This window comes from Pan troglodytes, chromosome 12 (genome assembly GCF_028858775.2).
Source record: "Pan troglodytes isolate AG18354 chromosome 12, NHGRI_mPanTro3-v2.0_pri, whole genome shotgun sequence".
Lineage (NCBI taxonomy): Eukaryota > Metazoa > Chordata > Mammalia > Primates > Hominidae > Pan > Pan troglodytes.
In genome coordinates, this window is record NC_072410.2 from 79130273 (window position 1) to 79157619 (window position 27347).

Below are 27347 nucleotides of genomic sequence, written 5' to 3' on the forward strand. Positions count from 1 at the left end.
TGAGATCTCGGCTCACCGCAACCTCCACCTCCCGGGTTCAAGTGATTCTCCTGCTTCAGCCTCCCAAGTAGCTGGGATTACAGGCATGCGCCACCATGCCTGGCTAATTTTGTATTTTTTAGTAGAGACAGGGTTTCTCCATATTGGTCAGGCTGGTCTCAAACTCCTGACCTCAGGTGATCTGCCCGCCTTGGCCTCCCAAAGTGCTGAGATTACAGGTGTGAGCCACTGCGCCTGGCCCTTCTTTTGAGAATTGTCTATTCATATCCTTAGCCCTTTTTGATGGAATTGTTTGTTTTTTTCTTACTGATTTGTTTGAGTTTATTGTAGATTCCGGATATTAGTCCTTTGTCAGATGTATAGATTGTGAAGATTTTCTCCCACTCTGTGGGTTGCCTGTTTACTCTGCTGACTGTTCTTTGCCGTGCAAAAGCTCTTTACTTTAACTAAGTCCCAACTATTTATCTCTGTTTTTATTGTATTTGCTTTTGGGTTCTTGTTCATGAAATCCTTGCCTAAGCCAACGTCAGGAAGGGTTTTTCCAATGTTATCTTCTAGAGTTTTTAGAGTTTCAGGTCTTAGATTTAAATCCTTAATCCATCTTGAGTTGATTTTTGTATAAGGTGAGAGATGAGGATTCAGTTTCATTCTCCTACGTGTGACTAGCCAATTATCTCAGCATCTTTTGTTGAAAAGGGTGTCCTTTCCCAACTTTATGTTTTTGTTTGCTTTGTCGAAGCTCAGTTGGCCATAAGTATTTGGGTTTATTTCTGGGTTCTCTATTCTGTTCCATTGGTCTATGTGCCTATTTTTATACCAGTACTATGCTGTTTCGGTGACTATGGCCTTAAAGCATAGTTTGAAATCAGGTAGTATGATGCCTCCAGATTTGTTATTTCTGCTTAGTCTTGCTTTGGCTATGCGGGCTCTTTTTTGGTTCCATATGAATTTTAGCATTGTTTTTTCTAATTCTGTGAGGAATAATGGTGGTATTTTGATGGGGATGGCATTGGATTTGTAGATTGCTTTTGGCAGTATACTTCCTCTAGGTGTTACCATTCCATTTATCTGCCCCTTGCGTACTAGAAGGACTAGAAGGAGTTGCCTCTGCTTGATCTTGCCAATTCCTCTCTTCCCAGTCTCTTTTAAACCCATTCAAATCTGCTCCAAGTAAACTTTGGCAACTTCATCCTTCTAGGTGCTCAGGCCAGAAACTTTGGACTCATCTTTGACTCTTCATTTCTTCATACCCATATTCTATCCTTCAGAAAAAAATCCTGTTAGCTCTGCTTTCAAATTATATCCAAAACCTGTCCACTTCCCGCTCTCCACTGCTACCACCCTGGTCAGTGCCACCAGCATCCTGCCTGCCTAGTTTACCACAACAGCCTCACTGGGCTTCCTGCAGGCTCTACAGTCTTTTATTTTTTTTTCTGTTTTGTGACGGAGTCTCACTCTGCAGCTCAAGCTGGAGTGCAGTGGCGCAATGCTAGCTCACTGCAACCTCTGCCTCTGGGGCTCAAGCAATTCTCGTGCCTCAGCCTCCCGAGTAGCTGCGACTACAGGCACACAACATCATGCCCAGCTAATTTTTTTTTTGCATTTTTGTAGAGACGAGGTTTCACCATGTTCCCCAGGGTGGTCTTGAACTTCTGAGCTCAGGTGATCCACCCGCCTCAGCCTCCCAAAGCGTTGGGATTACAGGCGTGAGCCACCGCGCCCGACCTACAGTCTCTTCTTAACAAAGTAGCTCCAGTGATCATTTTGAAATGTACATTAGATGTTATTATTCTTTTGCTCAAAATCACTCCTCATTTCACTTAAGAGTGAAAGAATCCATGAAATAATGTGAAAGCCTTATATAATCCAAAGCCCCTTGTCCCACTCCTTACTATTTACCTTGCTTGGCTCCGGCCACTCTTGCCTCCTTGCTATTCTCCCAACAGGCAAGCCCTGCCCTGGAAGCTTTGTACTGGCTGTTCCCTCTGTATGGAAGGTTTCCCCTTCACCAAGTGTCTATGTCTCTTGCAAATCTTTACTCAGTGAGGCCTACCCTGATTACCCTATTTAAAGTTGCAATGTACCTCCCCTATACTCTCAATTTCCATTCCCCTATTTTTTCCATGGCGGTGTTAAATTGAACTAAATACAGCCTGAGAAAGCCTCTGTACTTCCACATTTGAGTCCTTGTGGATGAACCATAACCTAACTTAGTAGGTAGACAAGACTGAAAGCCTAATTTAGGAGCGTGCTTCTGTAACAATAGCTGAGTTTCAGCCAATCCCAGCAGCCATACTTCAACTATTCATACAATGCTTACTGTTCAAACTGTGTTCAGGTAAGGCAAATGCCAAGCTGTAACCCATCCAGCTGCTTCCGTACCTCACTTGCTTTTTGTACATCACTTTCCTTTCTTTGTCTGTAAATGTGCTCTGACCACGAGGCATCCCTGGAGTCTCTCTGAATCTGCTATGATTCTGGAGACTGCCCGATTTGAGAATCATTTTTCCCCTTGCTCAATTAAACCCTGTTAAGTTTAATTTGTCTGAAGTTTTAACAGTAGCTTCACCTTTCAACATATATTTATTATGTTTGCTCCCTAGCCCACCTCTCGCTGTGCAGGGTGAAGAGTTGCAGTGTCTGCAAACAAAAAAGGGGTTCGGACCCACTGAGTTATATAATTAGTAGGTCTGAAACAATATACATATTTTAAAAAACATAAAACTTAAAAATGGTTAAAATGGTAAATTTTGTTGTGTATTTTACCATAATTTAGAAAAAAAGGAAATAAAATCTCACAGCTCCTGTAAAGTAGCATTTCAAGAAATTTTTACTTCAGTTATGTGTGAGTAATTCTACGTCCACAGTTTCAAAGTCTGCAATGTATTTCTTACTATGTCAGGGTCAAAAATACCAGAAAAAATTATGGTAGAGAACCGTCTGCACACACTCACCAGCTGACATGCACAACATAGTTCACAGCAGCAATGTTAGAACAAAAACTGGAAATAATGCACATGTTAAGAGGCAGCAGGATGGATACATAATGAAGTATATTAAACAATGGAAAATTACGGTCCGGGCGCCGTGGCTCACGCCTGTAATCCCAGCACTTTCGGAGGCCGAGGCGGGCGGATCACGAGGTCAGGAGTTCAAGACCAGCATGAGCAACATGGTGAAACCGCATCTCCACTAAAAAATACAAAAATTAGCTGAGCGTGGTGGCGCGCGCCTGTAATCCCAGCTACTTAGGAGGCTGAGGCAGGAGAATCGCTTGAACCCGGGAGGCAGAGTTTGCACTGAGCCGAGATTGCGCCACTGCACTCCAGCCTGGGCGAAGAGCACTACAGCCGCCTGTAGGTGAATATGAAAAGCAATGCTGAAAGAAGCAAATTGCTGGAGAATACATACACAATTCCAAAAGCTTCAAAACTGAACGAAACAAGATAGTGATACATACATTATGTGGTAAAGCTATAAAGAAAACCAAGGCAAGCTGATATAAAAAATTCAGAAAATAATTATTAAAAACTTAAGTCATTAACGTTTAGGGAAATGTCTCTATTTTCCAAATTAATACTCCTGATAATAGCATCAGGTCTTTCCTGATCTTGCCCACTGTCGCAGCTCCCAGTGACACCCAGTTATTGTATTTATTTTTCAAGGACTGAACCATCTGACAATTTGCATGTGCTGCGTAATACATGTATCCTCAGTAGGGGATAGCTTTCAAGGCTAGCGCTTGGCGACGCTCTGACAGTAGAGCTCATTATCTATTGAATGAATATATGCTCTTTGGCACACGTTGGTTCAGCACTACTCATTTTAGTCCGAATTCTTCTCGTGGCTTCCGTTCAGTCGCCGCCCAAACCCCTGCCCCATCTCGCAGGCTCTAAAGTCCGTGGACTCGTTCCCGAGTCCCAGACGTAGTTTTCTCCTAGACTCTGCACTGGGCCAACAGAGTGGGAGAAAGGTGGAAGGTCTGGATCGGGACAAAAGCGCTTCCCAGGCGTCCAAGCATGTGAAGCGAATGAGGTCTCTTCATTCAACAAGAGACCGTTGAATGAAGGACCCTCAGCAACAAGGCCCGTCAGCCCTAACGCCATGAGGAACGCGCGGCGCTGACGGTAAAGGGGCTGGTTAACTAAACCGAATTGCTACCGCCCACCCCGGTGACGTCACGACCTCGTCGAACTCCTGATTGGAGGAGTTGCGTTTGGTCAATTCTCGCGATGACTCCTCCAGGTTACCCCTATCTCCCTCCCTTTGCCCTGACCCGGTAGTCGAACGTGGACCGCGCTGCGAGCCTGGGAGACGCCGTAGAAGGAGACCTGCTTCCGGGACTGGACCAGGCGCCTGCGACTCTTCTCAGACGCCGACGTGCACGAGGTTTGGCTCCCAGGTGTCCTGCCTGCCAGACCCGCGGTAGCTCGGCTCGGCCAGTTTTGCTAGGGCTGGCTGGCGAGCCACACCAATTCCCATCCTTTGGTAGCGCCAGGATTCGGCGGCTGTGAAACTGATTTCCGGTCGCTAAGGTCTCCATGGAGACGGCACTTTAACCACTTTCTCCCACTGTCATTCCTCGACTCCACGTGGTTCAGAAATCGCCCAGAGAATGTTTGTGGGAGTCAGCCAGGAAGGTGTAGAGTGAAGCAGCGTTCTAAAGGGAAGCAGTAAGTGGGACCTAGGAGGAGTGTAATTTACTGGGCACCTTCTGGCCTTGCGGTAGACACGGGATTTACCCCCTTGGGGACCCTGGTTCTTCAGGACACACTTTTAGGCATCGTTTGAGCAGGCATAATTACCGAGTCTGCTTTTGTGTAGCCCTCAGAATTGCAAGAGCAAATCCTGCAAACTTGCTTACCTTTCACCAGAGAATAGTCTCCCTAGTTAGGTTTCCCAGTCTCTTCTGGCTTTGTACGATGGTCACTTTCTTAGGAAGCGTGCCTCTATTCCTCTAGATCTGACTATCCCTTTACAAATTATTCTGTTGTCGACACTTTCCTAGCTGCGTCCATTTTTGGTTAAGTGGTTGCTCACCTGCCATTACTGTATGGATTTCTTACTTCCCAAACAGACCATACGTTCTTAAGATGTAGAATGTCACTTAGATGTAGAATAGATTTTAGATACCAGATAGTCCACCTTCCTGCCCTTAAAGACATATATCCCTTCTAGAACATCTCTGACAAATGTTTGTTAATTAATTTGTTTATTCGTCAAGTATTTGTTAAACACCTACTATGTGCCAGGCACTGGTTTGGAAATTGAGACTTGAAACATGAACAAAATAGATTAAAGTTGCTGCCTTTATTCAGTTTGCTACTAGATGAGACAGACAATATACAAATTTACAAGTTAGGGTAATTTCTGGTACTAGTAAGTGCTATGAAGAAAATTAATGGAAATGGTGTCTACGTGTGTTGTATTGGTGAGATTTTAGATAGAGTGGTCATGGAAGGCTTTTAGAAGGTAATGTTGCAGCAGAAACATGAATGGTGAGAAGGAGTCACTCTTGTAAAGATGTGGAATGAACATTAAGGGGCAGAGATACTGAGAGTGTAAAGCCTCTTAGGTGGGAATAAGAGCATCAGGAAGTACAAAGCTCTTGAGATGGTGAAGAGGAGATTGGTTTGAGATGAAGAGTGGAGGAAGGCAGGGTCAGATTATTTAGGGCCTTGAAGGGCAAAATCTCAAGTTTTTATTTATTTATTTATTTATTTATTTATTTGAGATGGAGTTTCGCTCTTGTCGCCCAGGCTGGAGTGCAGTGGCACGATCTTGGCTCACTGCAACCTCTGCCTCCTGGGTTCAAGCGATTCTCCTGCCTCAGCCTCCGGAGTAGCTGGGGTTATAGGCGCCCGCCACCACACCCGGCTAATTTTTGTATTTTTAGTTAGTGCAGACGGGGTTTCACCATGTTGGCCAGGCTGCTCTTGAACTCCTGACTTCAAGAGATCCACCCGCCTCGGCCTCCCAAAGTGCTGGGATTACAGGCACGAGCCCCCACTCCCAGCCTCAAGTTTGAATTTTATTCTAAGTGTATTTAGAAACCCTTGGAAAGTTTTAAGGAAGAGAGTAAGTAATTCAATTTGATGAGAGTTTTTTTTTAAAGAGATTGCTTTGATGATTGTAAACAGAATGGGCTCTTTGGAGGTAAGTGTAGAAGTTAGGAGACCAGTTAGGGAGCTGTTTCAGGAGTCCAAGAGAAAATATTCAGTCATCTTCTCTTTGAATATTCCTGGTGTTGGAAAATTTCTTTGTTTAAAAGGTAGCCTAGTCCTTAGTGGGACCATAGAGCTTTTCCTTTGTATTGATCTGGAATCTGTTTCCCTGTAGCTTGTACTGACTTTTACTAATCTAATAGCAAGACAAGAAGTCTAAGGCTGGGCGCGGTGGCTCACGCCTGGAATCCCAGCACTTTGGGGGGCCGAGGTGGGCGGATCACGAGGTCAGGAGATCGAGACCATCCTGTCTAACACGGTGAAACCCCGTCTCTACTAAAAATAGAAAAAATTAGCCGGGCGTGGTGGCGGGCGCCTGTAGTCCCAGCTACTCGGGAGGGTGAGGCAGGAGAATGGCCTGAACCCAGGAGGCTGAGCTTGCAGTGAGCGCAGATGGCGCCACTGCACTCCAGCCTGGGCGACAGAGCAAGACTCCGTCTCAAAAAAAAAAAAAAAAAAGTCTGTAGTAGACAAATAAATCTACTCCCTTTTTCTCCAAAACAGTCTAGCAGCTGTTTTAAGGCTCTTGTCCTGTTGACCTTTTCTCCAGGCCAAACACCTTTGGTTAACTGAGCTGTTCTCTGAAGGAGTTGCTCTCTAGGTCGTTCAGAAATCAGTTGCATCGTTTGTTATGGCTCTTTAGAGTATGGCCGCCAGCGCTGTACCTAATGCTCTACATGTCACCTGGCCTGTTTGGATAAAATCATGCACTCTGATATGGCTGACTTCTGTGGTTTTTGGCAGTCATCTTGGGCTGTTGAGCTGTTTCAAACCACGTTTTGCCTCTCCAGCCTCTCTTTCTGTGTTTTTTTCCCCTAAACTAAATGCAGCCCTTTACATTTATTTCTATTTCATCTTGGTAAATTTCATATTGCTCATTATTCCAGTTTATTGACCTGTTTTTATTCCTGATTCCATCATTCAACATGTCCTTCCAGATTTATTTTATACATGTACTACATTATAGCCTCTAATATTTGCATCGTAAATACTGCTAAAAATGCTAACTGCATCAAGAAAAGAGCCCTATGACATTTCCCTAGCAACTTCTTTCCAGATGGCATGGTACTATTAGTGTGTAGTTGTGTAGTCTTTGAGTTGGGTTGTTTAGCCTGTTATGAACCCGTTGATTTGTTAAGTATCGATAAAAGCAAACTCAAGAGAATAGCATTAAAAAAATATTTTTTTTCATTTTTGCAGAAATCAGGACATGGTAGTACGTCCTGTTAGTCTAATGAGTCACTGAGGTTAGTTTGAAGTATTTTATTTTTGGAAAAACTATCCCAGTTTTTTTTTTGTGTGTGTTCACTAAAAGGAAAGTTTGCTGTATTTTAAAATACAAAGACTGAGTCATAGTAGGTAAAATAACTTCAGTCAGTAATAAGCTTGAGCTTAAAACATTTTTCTTCTTCAAATCAGAAATTCTTAGACAGTGATTCTCATTCTGGAGCAGTTTTGCTCCCCCGGGGACACTTCGCAGTGTTTGGAGACATATTTTGGTTGTCAGAACTTGGGAGGGAGGAGGGTGCCACAGGCATCTAGTGGGTAGAGATGGGGATGCATGAAACATAATGCATAGGATGATACTGTTCAACAAAGAATGAACCCAGCCAAAAATCATAGTGCTGAGGTTGAGAAACCTTACATTAATGCCTTAAAGTCTTCTTTCTTGCAGTGACTACTATTAATTCTATTTAAAATGGGTGTAAAGAAGAAGAAAGAAATGCAAGTTGCTGCGCTGACTGTTTGCCATCAGGACCTTGAAACTTTGAAATGTAGGTGACTTCTGGTTTCCCTTATTATATTTTTTTCTAGTTTGCAAGCAGAGTGTTTTAATGACTGGGACCCCTAGCATATAGTATTCAAATTCTTTATATTTTTCCTTATGTTTTGGATGTAAAACAATTTTCTTAAAATTCTGTCTTCAGACTATGTTCCACCTATTGCTATGGTTTATAATTTAAAAATTTTGTAGAATGCACAACAAAGGCAAAGTTAACTTACTGTTAAATCATTGAAAAATTTTTTTTTGTATATGTTTTATAGCTTTTGCTGATGTGGAAGGGAAAAATCTAGCTTCTTTGCTGTTACATTGTGTGCAACTCACGGATGGAGTGTCACAAATCCATTATATTAAACAGGTAAGTCTGAATTGATATTCATGGATGCATCTTTAAGAGTATCATGCTATTAAGGATTTAAAAAAAATCACCGACAGTTTTTGGTCCCTAATTATTGCATATCAGTTTATCATTAACAAATAAGTCTTTTTTTCTTTTCTGTTTATTATATAATATCCTTGTATTCAAAGCAGCAATAGAAGCCATATTCAGACTTCTATCATAATTGAACTGTAAATAGATAAGGTAGAAGATAATGTGCATACCTCTTTTGTGGAGATAAATTTTAAAATATATGAATCTTCAAAACTTTTTAGCAGACACATTTAAAAGTTAATTTAAAATATAAAGATTATACTTATTAGTATTTCAGTATTAGGATTTACCATTTGAGCACACATAGTTTTTTTTTTGGAAAGCAAGTAAATGTATTACTGGTTTTTTAATAGTGCTACAGCTGTTCTTTCCTGTAAGCCATTAACAGGTCTGTGATTCTCTGTGGAGGTGGGTCTGGAGGGTAAAGAGGGAGTTGGGGACATGAGTTTAAAAAGTTAATAAATAGTGAAATAGATGTTTAAATCAGTATCCTTGACAGTGGAGTATGGAAAACATTTCATGTAATTGACACTTTATTTTATTTATTTTTTTGAGATAGGGTCTCACTCTCTTACCCAGGCTGGAGCGCACTGGTGTGATCTTGGCTCAACCACAGCCTCAACCTCCTGGGCTCAAGCAATCCTCCTGCCTCAGCCCCCTAAGTAGCTGGGACTACAGGCATGTGCCACCATGCCTGGCTAATTTTTGTATTTTTTTGTAGAGACAAGGTTTCACCATGTTGCCCGAGCTTCTCTCGAACTCTCCTGGGCTCAAGCGATCTGCCCACCTCAGCCTCCCAAAGTGTTGGGATTACAGGGGTGAGCCACTGTGCCCAGCAATTGAGACTTCAAAGAGTATCTGTAACCATGTTACTTTGCTATATTTGATATTATAAAAATTACTTCAATGTTTTGTATTATAGATTGTGCCTCTGCTGGAGAAAGCAGGTAAAAATGGCATGTGTGATCCCACTATTCAAAGTTGTTTGGATATCTTAGCAGGCATTTATCTTTCTTTGAGTCTAAAGAATCCCTTGAAGAAAGTATTGGCAAGGTAAGAAAAAAAGGAAGGGAAGTTGGGTGTTATAAATGTTGAATTTGACGAAAAGTAACTGAAGTTCCTTCCTTGGTTTGATAAAACTGAACTGATACAGATCACAAAAAGTTCATTCATATGGTTTGTTCTCTGTTTTCATTGATTAGTTACAACTTTTTTTTTTTTTTTTTTTTTTTTTTTTTTTTTTTTTTTTTTTTTTTGAGATGGAGTCTAGCTCTGTCGCCCAGGCTGGAGTGCAGTGGTGCGATCTTGGCTCACTGTCAGCTCTGCCTCCCGGGTTCACGCCATTCTCCTGCCTCAGCCACCACACCCGGCTAATTTTTTGTATTTTTAGTAGAGATGTGGTTTCACCATGATAGCCAGGATGGTCTTGATCTCCTGACCTTGTGATCCGCCCTTCTCAGCCTCCCAAAGTGATGGGATTACAGGTGTGAGCCACTGCGCCCGGCCTAGTTACAACTTTTTAAAAATATAAAAAGCCTTCTTAGGTCACAGGCTTAATAAACAGTCTGTGGGCTGTAGTTTGCTTACTCCTGCCTTAATCCATTTACATTTATTGGTTATGTTTAAATGTCATCTTGCTGTTTTTTCCTCTTTTTGTCCTATCTGTTCTTGGTTTAAATATATATTTACACAGATAACGCAGGAGTATAGGCTTGGTATAAAAATTTCAAACTATATAGAAGTATACAAAATAAAAAGTAAGGCTTCCATTTCATTGTTTAGGGCTTATCTTACTTTTCTTAGTAAAGATTGTCACTTACCATTTTGGTATTTATCTTTCTAGACCTTTTCTTTGAGGTCAGCATATGTGTGTTACATTCTACTTTTTTTATATATATCTGTAAACGAGATTATACTCTACACAATGCTCTGTAGCTTTTTTCACTAAAGAATGTCTTAGAGATATTTCCATGTCATAAAATCCTAATTGTAGTAAAAGACATATAACATAAAACCTCAGTCTTAACCTTTTTTTTTATAAATTCTTTTTTTTTTAATTTTAATTTTCATTTCGATAGGTTTTTGGGGAACAGGTGGTACTTGGTTACATGAATAAGTGGTGGTTTCTGAGATTTTGGTGCACACATCACCTGAGCAGTGTATACTGTACCCAACGATTTGTAGTCTTTTATTTCTCACCCCCTTCCCACCCTTTCCCCTGAGTCTCCAAAGTCCATTGTATCATTCTTATGGCTTTGCATCCTCATAGATTAGCTTCCACTTATGAGTGAGAACATACAATGTTTGAGTCTTAACCATTTTTAAGTGTACATATTTCGCTATTGTTAAGTGTATTCATATTGCAGTGCAATGATCTCTAGAACCTTGTCATCTGCTAAGCTCTGAAACTGTATACATTAAGTAACAACTCTCCATTTCCTGCTCAGCCCTTGGCAGCCACTTTCCGTTCATAAATTTGATTACTTTAGATACCTCATATTAGTGTAATATTTGTATTTATATTTTTGTGACTGACTTATTTCACTTAACATAATGTCCTTAAGGTTCATCCCTGTTATAGCATATGACAGGATTTTCTTCTCTTATAAGGCTTAATATTCTGTTGTATGCATATACTGCATTTTGTTCATCCATGCATCTTTCAATGGACATTTGGGTTGCTTCCACTGCTTGGCTGTTGTGAATAATGCTGCCATGAACATGGGTGTGCAAATATCTATTTGAGATCCTGCTTTCAGTTCTTTGGATATATACCCAGAAGTGGGATTGCTGGACCATATGGTAATACTATTTGTAATTTTTTGAGCAACTGTCATACTGTTTTCCATATGCAACATTTTACATTCCCGCCAACAGTCCTTACTTTTTCAGCTATAAATATTCTGTAATATGAATATACCAAAATTTAAATGTACCATATATATGACATGTATGTATATCTATATATGGTACATATTACATGATTTATATTACATGGTATAAAGTAATTTAATCACTTCCCCATTGCAGTGATATTCTTATGTATATAATTATATATGTGTATTTCTCTGAGATAAATTCCAAGAAGTGGAATTTCTGGACCAAAAATTAGGCCTATTGAAATTCTTGGTAGATATTGTTAAATTGTACTCCCCCAGACTACCAATTGAATTAGAATGCTTGTTTCTTCTTCATATGTTTCCAACATTGGATACTATCAATCTTTAAATCTTTTAAAATCTAATGAGTGAAAATGCTATCATTATAATTTGTGTATCCGAGATTACTAGTGTAATTGCACATTTTTTAATGTGTGGAATTTGACTTTTTTTATTACATATTCTTTGTACATTTTCTTGTTAGAATGTTTTCTTGATTTATAAGACTTCTCTATAGATCATATGCCAAATACATTCCTTTGTTATTTGTCTTTAAACTTTCTCATGGTGTCTTGTCTTTACAAAAATTAAAATTTTATTTTGGTTATCAACTCAGCTAATTTTTGTGTATGTAGATTTCTGAGTTTCATACCTTGCTATATATGCTTTCTGTAATACAAGATTATTTAAAACATTATTTGCAGGCCTTATACTATTTTTTTTTTTTTTTTTTTGCTCAACTTTTACGTCCGTCTGGAATTAAGCTTTGAATGTAGTGTGAGGTAGGGATTCAATTTAGTTTTCTTTTTTATATGGGGAACCACTTACCCAAACTGTTGAATCGTCCATCTTTGCCCACATATTTGGATTGCCACCTTATTGTGTTATATGTTCACATATATACATGGGTTTGATTTCTGATTTAGGTCCAATTATTCATACACCAACACCACACTTTTATTTACTATAGTTTGATAAAGTGTTTTAATTATATGTCAGTGTTAAGTCATCCCTCTAGTGACTCTTCTTATTCTGAATATTCCCATTTTTGAATTATTTTCTTCCAGAAAAACTTTGAACTGTCCAGTTATATTTAAAACAAAGCCAGTCAGTTTTGATGTATATAAATTGAGGCAAAATTGATATGTTTAATTTACTCATTTGATAAATTTTTATTGACTGCCTACTGTGTTTCAGCACTCTTCTAGGAACTGGGGGTAGAATGAATGAAACAGTCCAGAATGGAGGTTACATTCTAAGGGGAAGATAGAAAATAGACAAAATAAATAAGTAACATTTATAGGATATTAGATGGCATGAGTGCTATCTAAAAGCGGGAAGGAAGGAAAGGGGACATAAAGGATGGGGTGAGGGTTACAATTTAAAATATTATGGTCACTTCATATAGCTTTGCTCAGACATGATAAGGTAATTGAGATTGACCTGAAAGGGATGAGGCAATGATTGCTGGGTTTATTTGAAGGAAGAGTATTTTGGATGGAGGAAACAGCAGAAGCAAAGACTGGTATGTCAGAACAGAGCAAGGCCATGTAGCTAGAGCTAAGTGAACAAAGATCAAGATGAGGTCAGGATTGTGATGGATGCCATTTTAAAAATCAAGAAAAGAAAAAAAATAAATAAAGATGAGGTCAGGAGCTAATGGTAGTGCCAGATTGTATCGGGAGGACCTTGTAGGTCACTGTAAACACTTCAACTAGTACTTTAACCGCGAAGGATATTGTTGGAGGTTTTAGTAAGAGAAGTGACATGGTGTTTTAACGGTGTCACTCTGCCTGTTCTGTTGAGAATAATCTGGGAGATGGGAGAGAAGCAAGGTGGAAGCAGGGAGACCAGATGAGCTGACAAGCCAGGAAATTCCAGTGATGGTAGTGTGTAGTTGTAATTTTCTGGCTGTATTTTGAAGAGTTAGTTCAGTATTCCCACATTTGTATGATTCTCTTCCCTCTCCACATTTTCTGGGGCTATTAGATTGTCAGATTTTTAATATTTGTTTCTTTTTCTAGCTCACTAAATAGCCTACCTGAGTTTTTTCTACCTGAGGCTATGCGCCGTTTTACTTCTCGTCTTCAGGAAGAATTGAATACTACTGACTTATACTCTTACAGGAAAGTTACTGACAATATTTCTTCCTGTATGGAGAACTTTAACTTGGGTAAGGCTGCACTTTTCTAGTCCTTTTTCTGGCTAACCCCTCTCGTCACATCATAGTTTTTAAATGACATTAATTTTGGTCGTGAAACTCCTTACCAGTGTTCATTTTTTCCTCTACAGGTGGAGCAAGTGTTAATAATCTGCTTAAAAATGGTAAGTCCTATTATTTTATTTTGTTCCATGAGTTGATGGCTTGTATGAGTCATTTTGGAACTGGCTCTTTTAAGTTTCTTGGTAATAGGTAGAGCATTGTAGATAACTTAGGTACATCATGACCCTTTCTTTTAAATTTTTGTTTCCATATCATGATATCATTTTGGATAACAGTGATATAAAATATTTTATTTTATTGAAATTGAGCTTCACAGTTTTAAATTCTTATTTGTCATATTCTTTTTGTTTCAGTGCTACATTTTCTGCAGAAGAGTTTAATTGAAATCCTGGAAGAAAATAGGCAAGTGCTATATGTTGGCATTTGTGTGTGCACACTTGCAGTTGTACATTATCTTTGTACAAAGAAAAATTTAAAAGTCTCAGAATGTGATCTTTTCATCCCTTTTCATTAATATTATCACTTTTATATTTTTTTTGAGTTGGGGTCTTGCTGTGTCACCCAGGCTGTAGTGCAGTGGTGTGATCATAGCTCGCTGCAGCCTCAACCTCCTGGGCTCAAGTGTTTGTATCACCTCAGCCTCCCACGTAGCTCGGACTACAGGCATGCACCACCACACCCAGATAGTTTTTTATATTTTTTCGGAGACAGAGTCTCACTATGTTGCCCAGGCTGGTCTTAAACTACTGGACCTAAGTAATGTGCCCGCTTTAGCTTCCCAAAGTGTTGAGATTACAGGCATTAGTCACTATGCCCAGCCACTTTCTCCATTAATATTAGACCCAATTATTTAAAATTTTTTTAGAGGTTTGATATTTAATTTTAATAAATTCAAAGTTTTTATATTTGAACTTTATTAAAATATTTAAATGAAAAATTAAAAATTTAATAAATGGTTATGAGAATAAGTGAAAGAACTCTTTTCCTCACCTGAGTGTGTTCCTTTTTCATAACATCCTGTTTTATTTTGTGAGTGAGATATCCTCTGTTACTTCTCTGAGGATATATTCATGATAGTTTTTTTGTTTTTTATCATCTTTACATAGTCTCTGTTTCTTCCAAGTTGCTTTTTTTGTTTGCTGGTTTTGTTCAGTATATTTCTTATTAGAAGCTTTCCTCAGAAGTCTGGTGATCCTTGGCTGGGCAATTATGTATTTCTTTTTATCTATCTATCTATCTATATAAATTTTTTTTTTCTTTGTGGCAGGGTCTCATTCTGTTACCCAGGCTTGAGTACAGTGGTACGATCTTGGCTCACTGCATCTCTACCTCCCCGGTTTCAAGTGATATTCCCACCTCAGTCTCCCATGTAGCTGGGACTACAGGTGCCTGCCACCATGCTTGGCTAATTTTTTTTTTTTTTTTTTTTTTTTGTAGGAATGAGGTCTCACTATAATGCCCAGGCTAGTCTTGAACTCATTGGCTCAAGTGATCCTCCCTCCTTGGCTCCCAAAGTGCTAGGATTATAGGTGTGAGCCACTGTGCCCAGCCAGGGTAGTCATGTTTAATAACGGGACACCGAGGATTGATTTGAATGTCTGTGCCTATTGAGTGGAGTTGACTGCAGGTTTTATTGTAGGCTAGTCTAGCTGAGCTCTTTCTTGGGGTAACTCTTCCTTGGGGAAACCTAAAGATGTCAGTACGTTTAAATCTTTTTGCTTAGGTACTGGATTTGCCATGGAAGAATCTTCCAAACCATTGTCTTAATATTCTGGTTGCTGAGTGAGGGAAGAAGGCTGAGGTCTCAGTATTTGGCGTGCATTGTGCATGTATTTACCTAATTCTCCTTTTTGTAATATGTTGCTGCCTTATCTGTGTGTGCTATCTTCCTTTCCAAACACCTGTTTTACCTTTTCTAAAGATAAACAAGTTGTCTGCTGGCTCGGAGGTATTCAGTCTTCTTGTCTTCAATCCTTTATTTACCTCCACATCAAGGAGTACCTAGTGCCAACAGTTTCTGAGCCATTTGGGACTACAAATCAAATGGCTTCTGGGCTTGTTCCCTGGCTTAGTATCCACTTTTCTTGATTCTGCTGTCAGTTATCACTCATCCATCTGCTTTGCAGCTTCTGAAATACTATTGTTATTATCTTGTTGCATATTGGTGGCCTTTAAGAATTTATCTTTTTACGTTTTAAATCCCGTGAGTGTTGGTTTGAGGAGGTTCTGGTAGAGAGGAGAAATAATACCTGTACATCGTCTTTCACTCAAGGTAGCCTTTTGCCACAGCAGGAGCTCTTTGTCTCTTTTTCTCCTTTTTGGCTCTTCTTTTTATGCTCATCGTGTAAAGGTGGGTTCTGTCCTTTTTATTTTGTTCGTTTGAACTGCTTAATAACGTCCACTTTGGTGTCAGCCACCACCTATGTACTCAGGATTCCCAAATTTATTACTCCAAGTTAGATCTCTTTCCTGAGTGGTAGACTGATGGACATCAGTTGACAGTTGACTTGTGGACATCTCAGCTTGGATGTTTTACAGGTACCTCAAATTCAGTGCGTCCAAAAGAAAGGAAAATTTATTTTTTTAAAAAAGTCTTTTCCTGTAGCCCCAGGTAACCTCTATTCTACTTCCTGTCTTTTTGAATTTGCCTATTCTAGGTGATTCTTATGAATCATGTAGGATTTGTCCTTTTGTGTCAGGCTTATTTCATTTATTTTTCCTTTTTTTTTTTTTAATTGAGACAAGCTCTGGCTCTGTCACCCAAGCTGGAGTGCAGGATTTTGGCTCACTGCAACCTCTGCCTCCCAAGCCCAAGCGATCCTTCCACCTCAGCCTCTGGAGTAGCTGGGCCCACAGACGTCCGCCACTATGCCCTGTTTTTTATATTTTTGGTAGAAATATGGTTTTACCGTGTTGCCCTGGCTGGTTTCAAACTCTTAAGCGCAAGCAGTCCCCCTGCCCCAGTCCCCCAAAGTGCTGGGATTACAGGCGTGTTTTCGAGGGTCATCCACGTTTGTAGCATATATCAGAATTTCATTCCTTTTTGTGGCCGAATAATATCCCATTGTATGTGTAGACCACATGTTAATCCATCTGTCGATGGACAATTTGATCTGTTTCTACCTTTAGGCTATTGTGAATAATGCTGCTATAAACATTGATATACAAGTATATCTTTGAGTCTCTGCTTTTAGCTCTTTTGGGTATATACGTAGGAGTGGAATCATAAGATAATTCTATATTTAACTTTTTGAGGAACTACCAAGTTGTTTTTCCTAACTTTTGCCTTAATAGGATTATTCTGTGTTTTGCTGTGTTGAGAACTGAGAGGGAAGGACAGAAGCTGCGAGAGACCAGTCAGGAGGCTATGGCAGTAACCCAAGGGAGAGATGAGAGTGGCTCAGGCCAAGATGTAGCAGTGGAGTTGGTCTGATTCTAGATGTATTTTGAAGGTAGAACCAACAGGATTTTCTTATAGATGAGATGGAGAGGAGAGGTGGCAAGGATGATTACAATGTTTTTGTAGGATAAAGATGCAGCAGGTACAGCAGATTTGGAGTTGAAGATAAGTTCACTCATTTAGAGATGTCTGTTAGACATCCAAGTAAAAATATCAGGAAGTTAGATATACCAGAAAGGAATTAGACAGAGAGGTCTGGGTTAGAGATAAAAATTTGGGAATTATCAGCATGTAGATTATAATTTAAAGCTGATGAACTAAAAGAGATCAGCAAGGGAGAGAATTAGATGGAGAAAAGAAGAGGAATAAAGACTGAGTCCTGGACATTCCTAACATAAAAAGATCAGGGAGAAGAGGATGAATTAGTGAAGGTATCCGAGAAGGAGTGCTGGTGAAGTAGGGGAAAATCTGCGAGAGCCTGGCATTTTAGAAGTCAGGGAGAGGCTGGGCATGGTTGTTCACGCCTGTAATCTCAGCACTTTGGGTGGGCGAGGCAGGTGGATCACTTGAGGTCAGGAGTTTGAGACCAGCCTGGCCAACATGGTGAAACCCCTGTCTCTACTAAAAATATAAAAATCAGCCGGGCATGATGGCTTGCTTGTAATCCCAGCTACTTGGGAGGATGAGGCAGGAGAATCGCTTGAACCCGGGAGGTGGAGGTTGCAGTGAGCCCAGATTGCACCACTGCACTCCAGCCTGGGTGACAGAGAGGGAGACTCCGTCTCAAAAAAAAAAAAAAAAAAAAAAAAGCCAGGGAGGGAAAATATATCAACGTTGAGAGAGTGTTCAAGTTTGTAAGTTATGTCATTTTTTTTTTTTTTTTTTTTTAAGATGGTGTCTTGCTCTCTCACCCAGGCTGGAGTGCAGTAGTGCCATCTCGGCTCACTGCAACCTCCACCTCTGGGGTTCAAGCGATTCTCCTGCCTCAGCCCCCTGAGTAGCTGGGATTACGGGCATGTGCCACCACACCTGGCTAATTTTTGTATTTTTACTAGAGACATGGTTTCGCCATGTTGGCCAAGCTGGTCCCAAACTCCAGACCTCAAATGATCTACCTGTCTCGGCCTACCAAAGTGCTGGGATTACAAGTGTGAGCCACTTCGCCGAGACTGAGTTCTGTCATTCATTCTTGATTTCTTATCTTTGCCCTAAAAGAAGTGAAGTTAGTTATTGGCTGAGAAAGAGGGACATGTAGATTAAGTTAACAGTGTTGAAAGTTTGCAATTAATGTCTACATAATTGGAATGTTTATAGGAATGGAAGAGAGAGGAATAAATTATCATAATTTAAAATTGATTTTGGGCCTTTGAGGAATGTATTTATTTTGCTGATAATTAGAAATGTTCACACTTTTGTTTGAATTTCCTTTTGTAATAATGTCTTTTCTTCTTTATAGAAAATGTGCTGGAAATCATATTATTCAAACACAGTTGATGAATGACTTACTGGTAGGCATTAGAGTTTCAATGATGTTAGTACAGAAAGTACAAGATTTCCAGGGAAATCTTTGGAAGACTTCCGATTCTCCCATATGGCAAAATATGTGTGGATTGCTGAATATTTTTACCAAGGTTTTAAGCGATGGTAAGTGTAACAAATTATATACAAATGATATATAATTGACAGTTAAAATTGAGTGTCAATCAGCTTTTCCTACTAATAGTGTGAAATGTGATACTTAACTGAGATGTGGAATGTGTCCTTACTCAGCCTCTCAAAAAATGGAGGGAGGCCCTGGACTACATGGTTTTTTTTTTTTTTTTTTCTTTTCTTTTTTTTTTTTTTGAGACCGAATCTCACTGTGCTGCCCAGGCTGGAGTGTAGTGGCGTGATGTTTATTCACTGCAACCTCTGCATGTTGGGTTTCACATCCCAGGTTCAAGCGATTCTCGTGCCTCCACTTCTGAGTAGCTGGGATTATAGGAGGGTACCACCACACCTGACTAATTTTTTGTATTTGTAATAGAGAAAGGGTTTCGCCATGTTGGCCAGGCTGTTCTAGAACTCCTGGCCTCAAGTAACCTGCTTACCGTGGCCTCCCAAGGTGCTGGGATTACAGGTGTGAGCCACTGTGCCCCGCTTGGGTGACTGAGTTCTATTTCTTGCCTTGGAAGATAGGTTCAAGGGTGATCACTTTTTAATAATTTATTAAGCTGTAAATTTGTTTTCTGTCACTTTTTTGGAATCTGTGGTTTATTATTATAATAAGATTAACGAAAAAGTGACACCTAACATAAGTATTTATATAAAAAGTGGAATTATCCTTTCTCTCTTCACCTCCCATTCTATATGGTAATATATGTTTGAATGTAACTTAATTAAAAACATGCTAATGGGATCTCTTTAGAGCTCTTGTTAGTGAAAAACAATAACTGACTCTGGTTTTGCTAGGCTGATTGGAAAACAATAGCATCTCATTGTTTGTGTGTTTTTTTTTTGTCTGAGATGGAGTCTCTCTTTGTCGCTCACACTGGAGTACAGTGGCGTGATCTTGGCTCACTGCAACCTCTGCCTCCCAGATTCAAGCGATTCTCTTGCCTCAGCCTCCCGAGTAGCTGGGATTACAGGCATGCACCACCACGCCTGGCTAATTTTTTTTTTGTATTTTTAGTATAGACGGGCTTTCACCATGTTGGCCAGGCTGGTCTGGAACTCCTGACCTCAGGTGATCTGCCCGCCTTGGCCTCCCAAAGTGACTCAGGTGTGAGCCACCGCGCCTGGCCTCATTGTTTGTGTTTTTAACCCTGGTAATGAAAGTCTTAGCTATATTTTGTCCGATTAGTATTTCTATTTTTCTTTTTGCCTGGGTTCTCAGGTATTAAAAGGAAAGGAAAGTAGTTAAAGTTACTTTTATTAAGACATAACTTACAGAAAACTTTTCAGAGGTTATTTACTTTTTAAAAGAGGACTGTGTTAGTCTAAAAAAAAAGATTCTCTAACTAATGAAATGTAGAGAATACATGATTTTAATATGAGGTAACTTCGGCCGGGTGTGGTGGCTCATGCCTGTAATCCCAGCACTTTGGGAGGCCAAGGCGGGTGGATCACAAGGTCAGGAGATTGAGACCATTCTGGCCAACATGATGAAATCCCGTCTAAAATACTAAAAATCCAAAATACAAAAAAAAAACATTAGCTGGGCGTGGTGGCGTGCACCGAGTAGTTCCAGCTACTCGGGAGGCTGAGGCAGGGGAATCAGTTGAACCCGGGAGACAGAGGTTGCAGTGAGCCAAGATCATGCCACTGCACTCCAGCCTGGCAACAGAGCAAGCCTCCGTCTCAAAAAAAAAAAAAAAACAAAGAAGTAGCTTTTTTTCCGAAAAGTTGATGGCACCTAATCAGTACTATTCTTTTCCAGCATTTTAAAGCTTCATAATCAGTAAAGTGTTTAGCTGCAAGTAACTGAAAACCAAACCTCCTTTCCCACATAACAAGTTCAGAGGCAGGTCATCCAGAACTGGTATAGGCAGTGTACGACCCACACATTTTCTGCTTTTCTGCTGTGCCATCTTCAGCAGGTTGGTTTTCACCCACGTTTGTTGCCTCGTGGTTGCCATATGACTGCTGTAGCTCCAGATGTGTCTTTATTCAAGGCAGGGAGAAGGAAGGCCAGTTGCATCTTTACTTTTAATCAGGATACTCAAGTGACTGGCTTACATCCAACTGGCCTGAACCCTCTTATATGCCTGCCTTTAGTTGCAAAGAAGATTGAAGAAGCAAGTATCCTGCTTTTGGCTGGGCATGTGGCTTCCCCAATCAAAGTCACAGTTTTGTTATCAGTGATGAAGGGCAGAGTGGATATTTAGTACCTAGTTTATGATGTCATAAAGAAGTGTTACTTCTTTCCCCAGGTTGAACAACTCACCATGGTATTAGAGGCTAATAGAGATAAAACAAAAAGAAGATACCAAGTCAAAACTGTTTGGTTGCTATGGGTACAGTGTCAGTGCTAGCAAAGTTTGTAATTAGCACTTACCTACATTCTTTATACAAGCCCTGAAATCTCTTTTTGAAAAAGTCTATGTATATACATACATTCTTTATACAAGCTCTGAAATCTCTCTTTGAAAAAGTCTATGTATATATGTACATTCTTTATACAAGCCCTGAAATCTCTTTTTGAAAAAGTCTGTGTATATGGTGATTGGGATACAGAGGCATTGGTGGAGGGGAGGGGACAGGTGGTGTTGCTATTAGGTGTTCTGGGAAGCAATAGTTGGCGAGGAAGAAAGTGTATGTTAGAGGAGAGAGGAAGGAATCACGTTTATTGAGTATCTATATGCTGGGCTTAAAAGCCTTTATATTCAGCCAGGCACAGTGGCTCATGCCTGTAATCCCAACACTTTGGGAGGCCGAGACAGGCGGATCACAAGGTCAAGAGATCGAGACCATCATGGCCAACGTGGTGAAACCCGATCTCTACTAAAGATACAAAAATTAGCTGGGTGTGGTGGCACGCGCCTGTAGTCCCAGCTACTTGGGAGGCTGAGGCAGGAGAATCGCCTAAACCCAGGAGGTAGAGGTTGCAGTGAGCTGAGGTCACGCTACTACACTCCAGCCTGGCGACAGAGTGAGACTCCTTCTAAAAAGCATTTATGTTCATTATTCATCTCAACCTGACACTGCCTCAGTTAAGAGTTATCCCATTTTACCGAAGAGAAAAGAGAGTCTGTGGGATGTTAAATAACTTAGGTAAGACCTATTCACCCAGGAAGTGGTCAGACTAGAAATTGTACCCAGGCCTATCTGGCTGCTCAGCATCTGCTCTTTCCACTCTACCAGAATATTCATTATTTAACACAAGCTTCTCTCCTTTCTTGCCAAATAGATGATCTATTACAGACTGTACAGAGCACATCTGGATTAGCTATTATTCTTTTTATTAAGGCTATGTTTCACCCGTCTGAAAAGATTCCTCATTTGGTAAGTGCATCTCCTTTTTAGAATTGTACTTTATTGAGAGTTAGGGTATGTTTAAAAAATATTTTTGGCTTGGTGCAGTGGCTCACACTTATAATCCCAACACTTTGGGAGGCCAGGGCAGGAGGGTCACTTGAGGCCAGGAGTTTGAGATTAGCCTGGGGAGTTTAGCTAGACCTTGTCTCTACAAAAAAAAAAAAAAGAAAATTTGCTGGGTATGGTGGTGCACAGCTGTAGTCCCAGCTCTTTGAGAGGTTGAGGTAGGAGGATCGCTTGAGCCTAGGAGTTTAAGGCTGCAGTGAGATAAGATTGCACCAGTCTGGGCAACAGAGTGAGACCTTGTCTCTTAAAAAAAAAAAAAATTAAAAATATTTTTAAAGAAGTGAATTAAAATAATTTTTTTTGCATTGTCTGGTTCCTTCTGATGACCTTTTTCTCTTATAATAAGAGACAATTCCAAAAATTCAGATAAAGCAACAATAACAAAAAGACAATAACAGTCACCTGTAAGTCCATCTCACAAAGGTAATCACTATAAACATTTTTGATGTACATTCTTTTAGTTTCTTTTTAGTGCTGTTTGTTCAGTGTCATCTCTCATTAGTATCTTAAAAGGTATTTTTAATGTTAAAATTATGCATATTAATGTATAGATATATACAGAGTAATAACTTTTCTGATAAATGTGTTCTTTATTGAGAATAACCCAAATCATGTGCTTTAGACAGGAAGCGTGCTAGATAGAGTCAATTGTTCAGTAAATTTGCTTCTTACAGAAAGTATAATTTGATAAGTTAGGCCACAATCCTTGTATTTTTTACTAGTAGATTTCTTTTTTTGCTTGCTATATTGTATGGAAACTTATTTTATCTTTTTACCTGACCTTAGAAAAATATGTGTGCATTATTTTATGAGATCACACAAAGTAATTATCTTTGGATAAGTCGAAGATGTTTATTTCTCAAATCACCTCTAAAAGCATTTGTTTAAAAAAAAACATACATACCAAAAAAAAAAAAGCGGTTGTTAAGCTTATCCACCTGCAGGTGGCGATGTGTTGTGCTCTGCCAATACATTCCAACCAGCAAAATCATTCTCGTACTTTATGTAATTTTTTTCCTTTAATACTAATACAATAATCATGACATTTGTGGGTATTTTATCTTTGGATTTAGTCATTTTTCCTAGGAGTTTTCAGGGGAAAGAGATGTTTGGGTTTGTATTTTGAAATATCTCTGAAAAGTTTTAAAAGCTTTATGTGTATTAGCTCTGCTATATTTTTCCAGATTAGCAGTGTGCTGCTTCATTCAGTGGACTGCACCAGTGTCCCCGAGTGGTTTATGAGCAGCTGCAGGAGCCTCTGTTGTGGTGACATCTCTCAGTCAGCTGTCTTATTCCTCTGTCAGGGGACACTTGCCATGTTGGACTGGCAGAACGGGAGCATGGGTCGGAGTGGGGAGGCCCTGCTCTTGGATACTGCACATGTTTTGTTCACCTTGAGTTCACAGTGAGTTTTGATGCTATCGTCTCATATTTTGTTTCACTTGTAAGACATTTAGAAGATGCAGTCAAAAAGCTGGAGTGGCTTGTGCCTCTAATCCCAGCTACCCTCCCAGTAGGCTGAGGCAAGAGGATCACTTGAGGCCAGGAGTTCAAAACCAGCCTTGGTGACATAGTGAGACCATGTCTGTACAAAACTTTTAAAACTTAGCTGGGTGTGGTGGCATGCGCCTGTAGTCTCAGCTGTGTGGGAGGCTGAGGTGAGAACATTGCTTGAGCCCAGGAGGCCGAGGATGCAGTGAAATATGATTGTGCCACTGCACTCAAGCCTGGGCGACACAGTGAGATCCTGTCTCAAAAAAATAAATAAATAAAATTATTGCTGCAGGTTAGCCTGTAAAGAACATTTCTAAAATTAATTTTTAACATTTTCAATGTTATCGTTTTTAAAAACTATAAAAATTTTTATATGTATAGTATTTTAGAATTTATAAAGAACTTCAACATAGGTAATCTAATGTGATCCTCAAATGGCTACTATATAGGATAAGAAATCTAATTTGTTGAATGGGCAAAGGGAGGCTTAGAAAAGTAAATGCTTACCTGAGACCATATTGCTAATAAGAACCTGAAACAGCAATCTTAGAAGGTCTTCTGACTTCATGGGGCTGTATTTTGTATTTTTGTGGTGTTTTTGCCATAATGGCTGAAAGTGATCATGTATATGAAATGTCGAAACATATATACAGCTTGATAATACTGAACATATGAATAAAGGAGGAAAACTAAAATAATTTTTTACATATTTGAGCTATATTATGCAATTCATAAATTTGAAGTGTACAATTCAGTTTATTAGTTTATTCACAGAGTTGTACAACCACCAGCATTTCTAAAATCAATTTTTAATATTCTCTTTGCTATATTTTTTCTTTAAAAATTTTTTTCCTAAAATTTGTTTTTAGCATCATTTTTTAAAACTATAAAAGTTTCTACATGTATAGTGCTTTAGAATTTATGAAGCACTTTAACATAGGTAATCTAAAGTGATCCTCACAAGTCTGATAAACCATCAACATTTCTGAAATGAAGTTTTAACATCTTAAAAGTTAATTCAAACAGCTTTAGAATATTTTTATCACAGAGAAGCCCCATTCCCCCAACCATCTCCAACACTTGGCTTTCCTTATCTTTTAAATTACATGTGTAGGCCGGGCATGGTGGCTCAAGCCTGTAATCCCAAGCTTGCAGATCTCAGGCAGGTGGATCACTTGAGGTCAGGAGTTCAAGACCAGCCTGGTCAACATGGTGAAACCCTGTCTCTACTAAAAATACAAAAAATTAGCCAGGTATGGTGGCATGCGCCTGTAATCCCAGCTACTGAGGAGGCTGAGGCAGGAGAATCGCTTGAACCTGGGAGGCAGGGGTTGCAGTGAGCCGAGATCGCACCACTGCACTCCAGCCTGGGTGACAGCAAGACCCTGTCTCAAATAAATAAATAAATAAATAACTTGTGTAAACATCACAGTCAAGATAGTGAATATTTCCATCATCTCCCAAATTTCCCTATGTCCCTTCCTGGACTATTATTATTTTTGAGACAAAGTCTCGCTTTGTCACCCGGGCTGGAGTGTAGTGGCATGAGCACAGCTCATTGCAGTCTTACTCCTGAGCTCAAGCAATCCTCCCACCTCAGCTTCCCAAGTAGCTGGGACTGCAGGTGTGTGTCACCACAGCCAGCTAAATTTTTAAATTTTTTATAGAGATGGGGTTTCACTATATTGCCTAGGCTGATCTTGAACTCCTTTCTGGATTATTTTTTACAAGGTAAAAAGATTCATATACAAATTTGATATCTGTTTTGGCTTTACTTGTAGTTTTTTGTTCTTGTAAATTTAATAATTGAAATTTGTGCTCATTCTTTGTATTTAATATTTTTAAAGTCTAAATTGTTATAAAATGAAATTTCTTTTACTAATCAGTTTACAATAATGGCTCATGGCTCATTTTTCTTCAGGATTAAAGAGCCAACGCTGGAAATGTTTCTGTCTAGAATCTTAGCATCCTGGACTAATTCAGCCATACAAGTCCTTGAATCAAGTTCCCCGAGCCTAACGGACAGCCTGAATGGGAATTCAAGTATAGTTGGGAGACTTTTGGAATATGTCTATACCCATTGGGAACATCCATTGGATGCTCTGAGACACCAAACCAAAATCATGTTCAAAAACCTTCTCCAAATGCACCGGCTCACTGTGGAAGGTGCAGATTTCGTCCCTGATCCTTTCTTTGTGGAATTGACTGAGAGTCTTCTACGATTGGAATGGCATATTAAAGGAAAGTACACGTGCCTTGGTTGTTTGGTAGAGTGCATAGGAGTTGAACATATTTTGGCTATAGATAAAACTATTCCATCTCAAATCTTAGAGGTGATGGGAGACCAGTCATTGGTACCTTATGCAAGTGACCTCTTGGAAACCATGTTTAGAAATCATAAGAGTCATTTGAAATCCCAGACTGCTGAGAGTTCTTGGATTGACCAGTGGCATGAGACTTGGGTTTCTCCTCTCCTTTTTATATTGTGTGAAGGAAACTTGGATCAAAAATCTTACGTGATTGATTATTACTTGCCAAAATTATTAAGTTACAGCCCTGAAAGCTTACAGTACATGGTAAAGATTCTTCAGACTTCTATTGATGCTAAAACTGGTAAGAAAAATGCATTTTTGTTTTAGTAGTTTCTAATTATGATGCTTAAATGTAGGTAGCTATGCAGATACTAATCATATTCAAATTTAAATATCACTTCTATAAATAGTAAAGGAAGAGATTAATGATAGATGTTTCAGTTTGAAACGAATGTTCCTATATATAGCTGAATGGAGTTTTTTGGCTGAAGTCATTTCTACAAGCTAAAGAATAATTCCACTTAAAATGATAAACTCTCCTGTATTACAAGGTTTTAATTCATTTTTTCAAGTTCTGAATTTATTTTGTTGTATCACTGAAATAAAAGTTTGTGTGTCTTATATACTGTGCTTATTCAAGTCATTGAGACAATAATTAAAAATTGTGTTAGGCAAGGTTAAAGACAGGTAACTTGGCAGTAGCAAGTTTTTTTCTCTGGGGAAGTGACAAAATTCAGAGGCATGATCTCAAGAAATAGCCATCTATAGTTATTTAGAATAGGGGTAAACATCCCATTGAAACTCACAAACCCTACAGGAATCACTGCATTCAAGCATAATTCAGGATGTGTAAAGTGATGATCATGACACATCATATAAATCTTAAAATTATTACATTCTGTTTAACAAAGCAAGAATGTAGTATCGTACAGCATAATTTTAAGAAATATTTTCAACTAAAATTGTTAAAAACTTTCAGTACTTCAAAGAGTAACCATGAGGTAGCAGGAAAATTTGATTCCTGTATGCAAAAATAAGCCATTATTTGTAATTTTTGACAACAATTGTTCTTGAGTTTTTGAAAAGCCATCTGAAATTCAGGATTCAAGAATCTGTTCTGAAGTAAGGTTGTCTTTATTTTTATATCAAGCTGCCCTGTCTTCTTGGTAATGGCTGACGTCCTAGCCTCTGAAACCAGCAGGCTCTTTGTGTTCCTTTTTTAATCTTTACTAGTGAGAAACAGCCACTCTAAAATATGCAGAGAGGTTCAGTGTTTACTTTTAGAGAAGTAATAGTCTGTAGCCACTGATGTGCTTATTTCTCCACCTGATTTTATTTCCTGATTTGCTTCCTGATTCCCTTTCTAGGTGTTAGGGGAAAAGCAAAAATGTTAGCAGGTAAATAATGATTTGTTTATGTTAACGATAAGAGAATTATGTTTACTTGAAATGATTGACAAAAGGGCAAATCATATTAAATAATGATTATTTTAGAATAGGAACTTTAATTTGTGTTA

General features: G+C 39.2%; 1 protein-coding gene across 7 annotated transcripts in view; it reads left to right on the top strand.

Moving 5' to 3' along the window:
* The first annotated feature begins 4243 nt into the window (after positions 1–4243).
* THADA (THADA armadillo repeat containing) overlaps positions 4244–27347 on the top strand; it is a 362434-nt gene continuing 339330 nt past the window's right edge. For 2 of the 7 annotated variants that reach the window (XM_024354328.3, XM_063789919.1), the window contains exons 1-11: positions 4263–4389; positions 7900–7999; positions 8271–8365; positions 9363–9493; positions 13344–13492; positions 13612–13644; positions 13897–13945; positions 18400–18587; positions 21832–21926; positions 23210–23430; positions 25441–26132. In XM_024354328.3, the coding sequence (XP_024210096.2) occupies positions 7924–7999; positions 8271–8365; positions 9363–9493; positions 13344–13492; positions 13612–13644; positions 13897–13945; positions 18400–18587; positions 21832–21926; positions 23210–23430; positions 25441–26132 (1729 nt within the window). In that variant the 5' untranslated portion in view covers positions 4263–4389; positions 7900–7923. Of the gene's footprint in view, positions 4674–7899; positions 8000–8270; positions 8366–9362; positions 9494–11050; positions 11243–13343; positions 13493–13611; positions 13645–13896; positions 13946–18399; positions 18588–21831; positions 21927–23209; positions 23431–25440; positions 26133–27347 lie in introns of all 7 variants that reach the window. The other 5 variants (XM_063789921.1, XM_063789920.1, XM_001141804.8 and 2 more) reach the window with 5 other exon arrangements.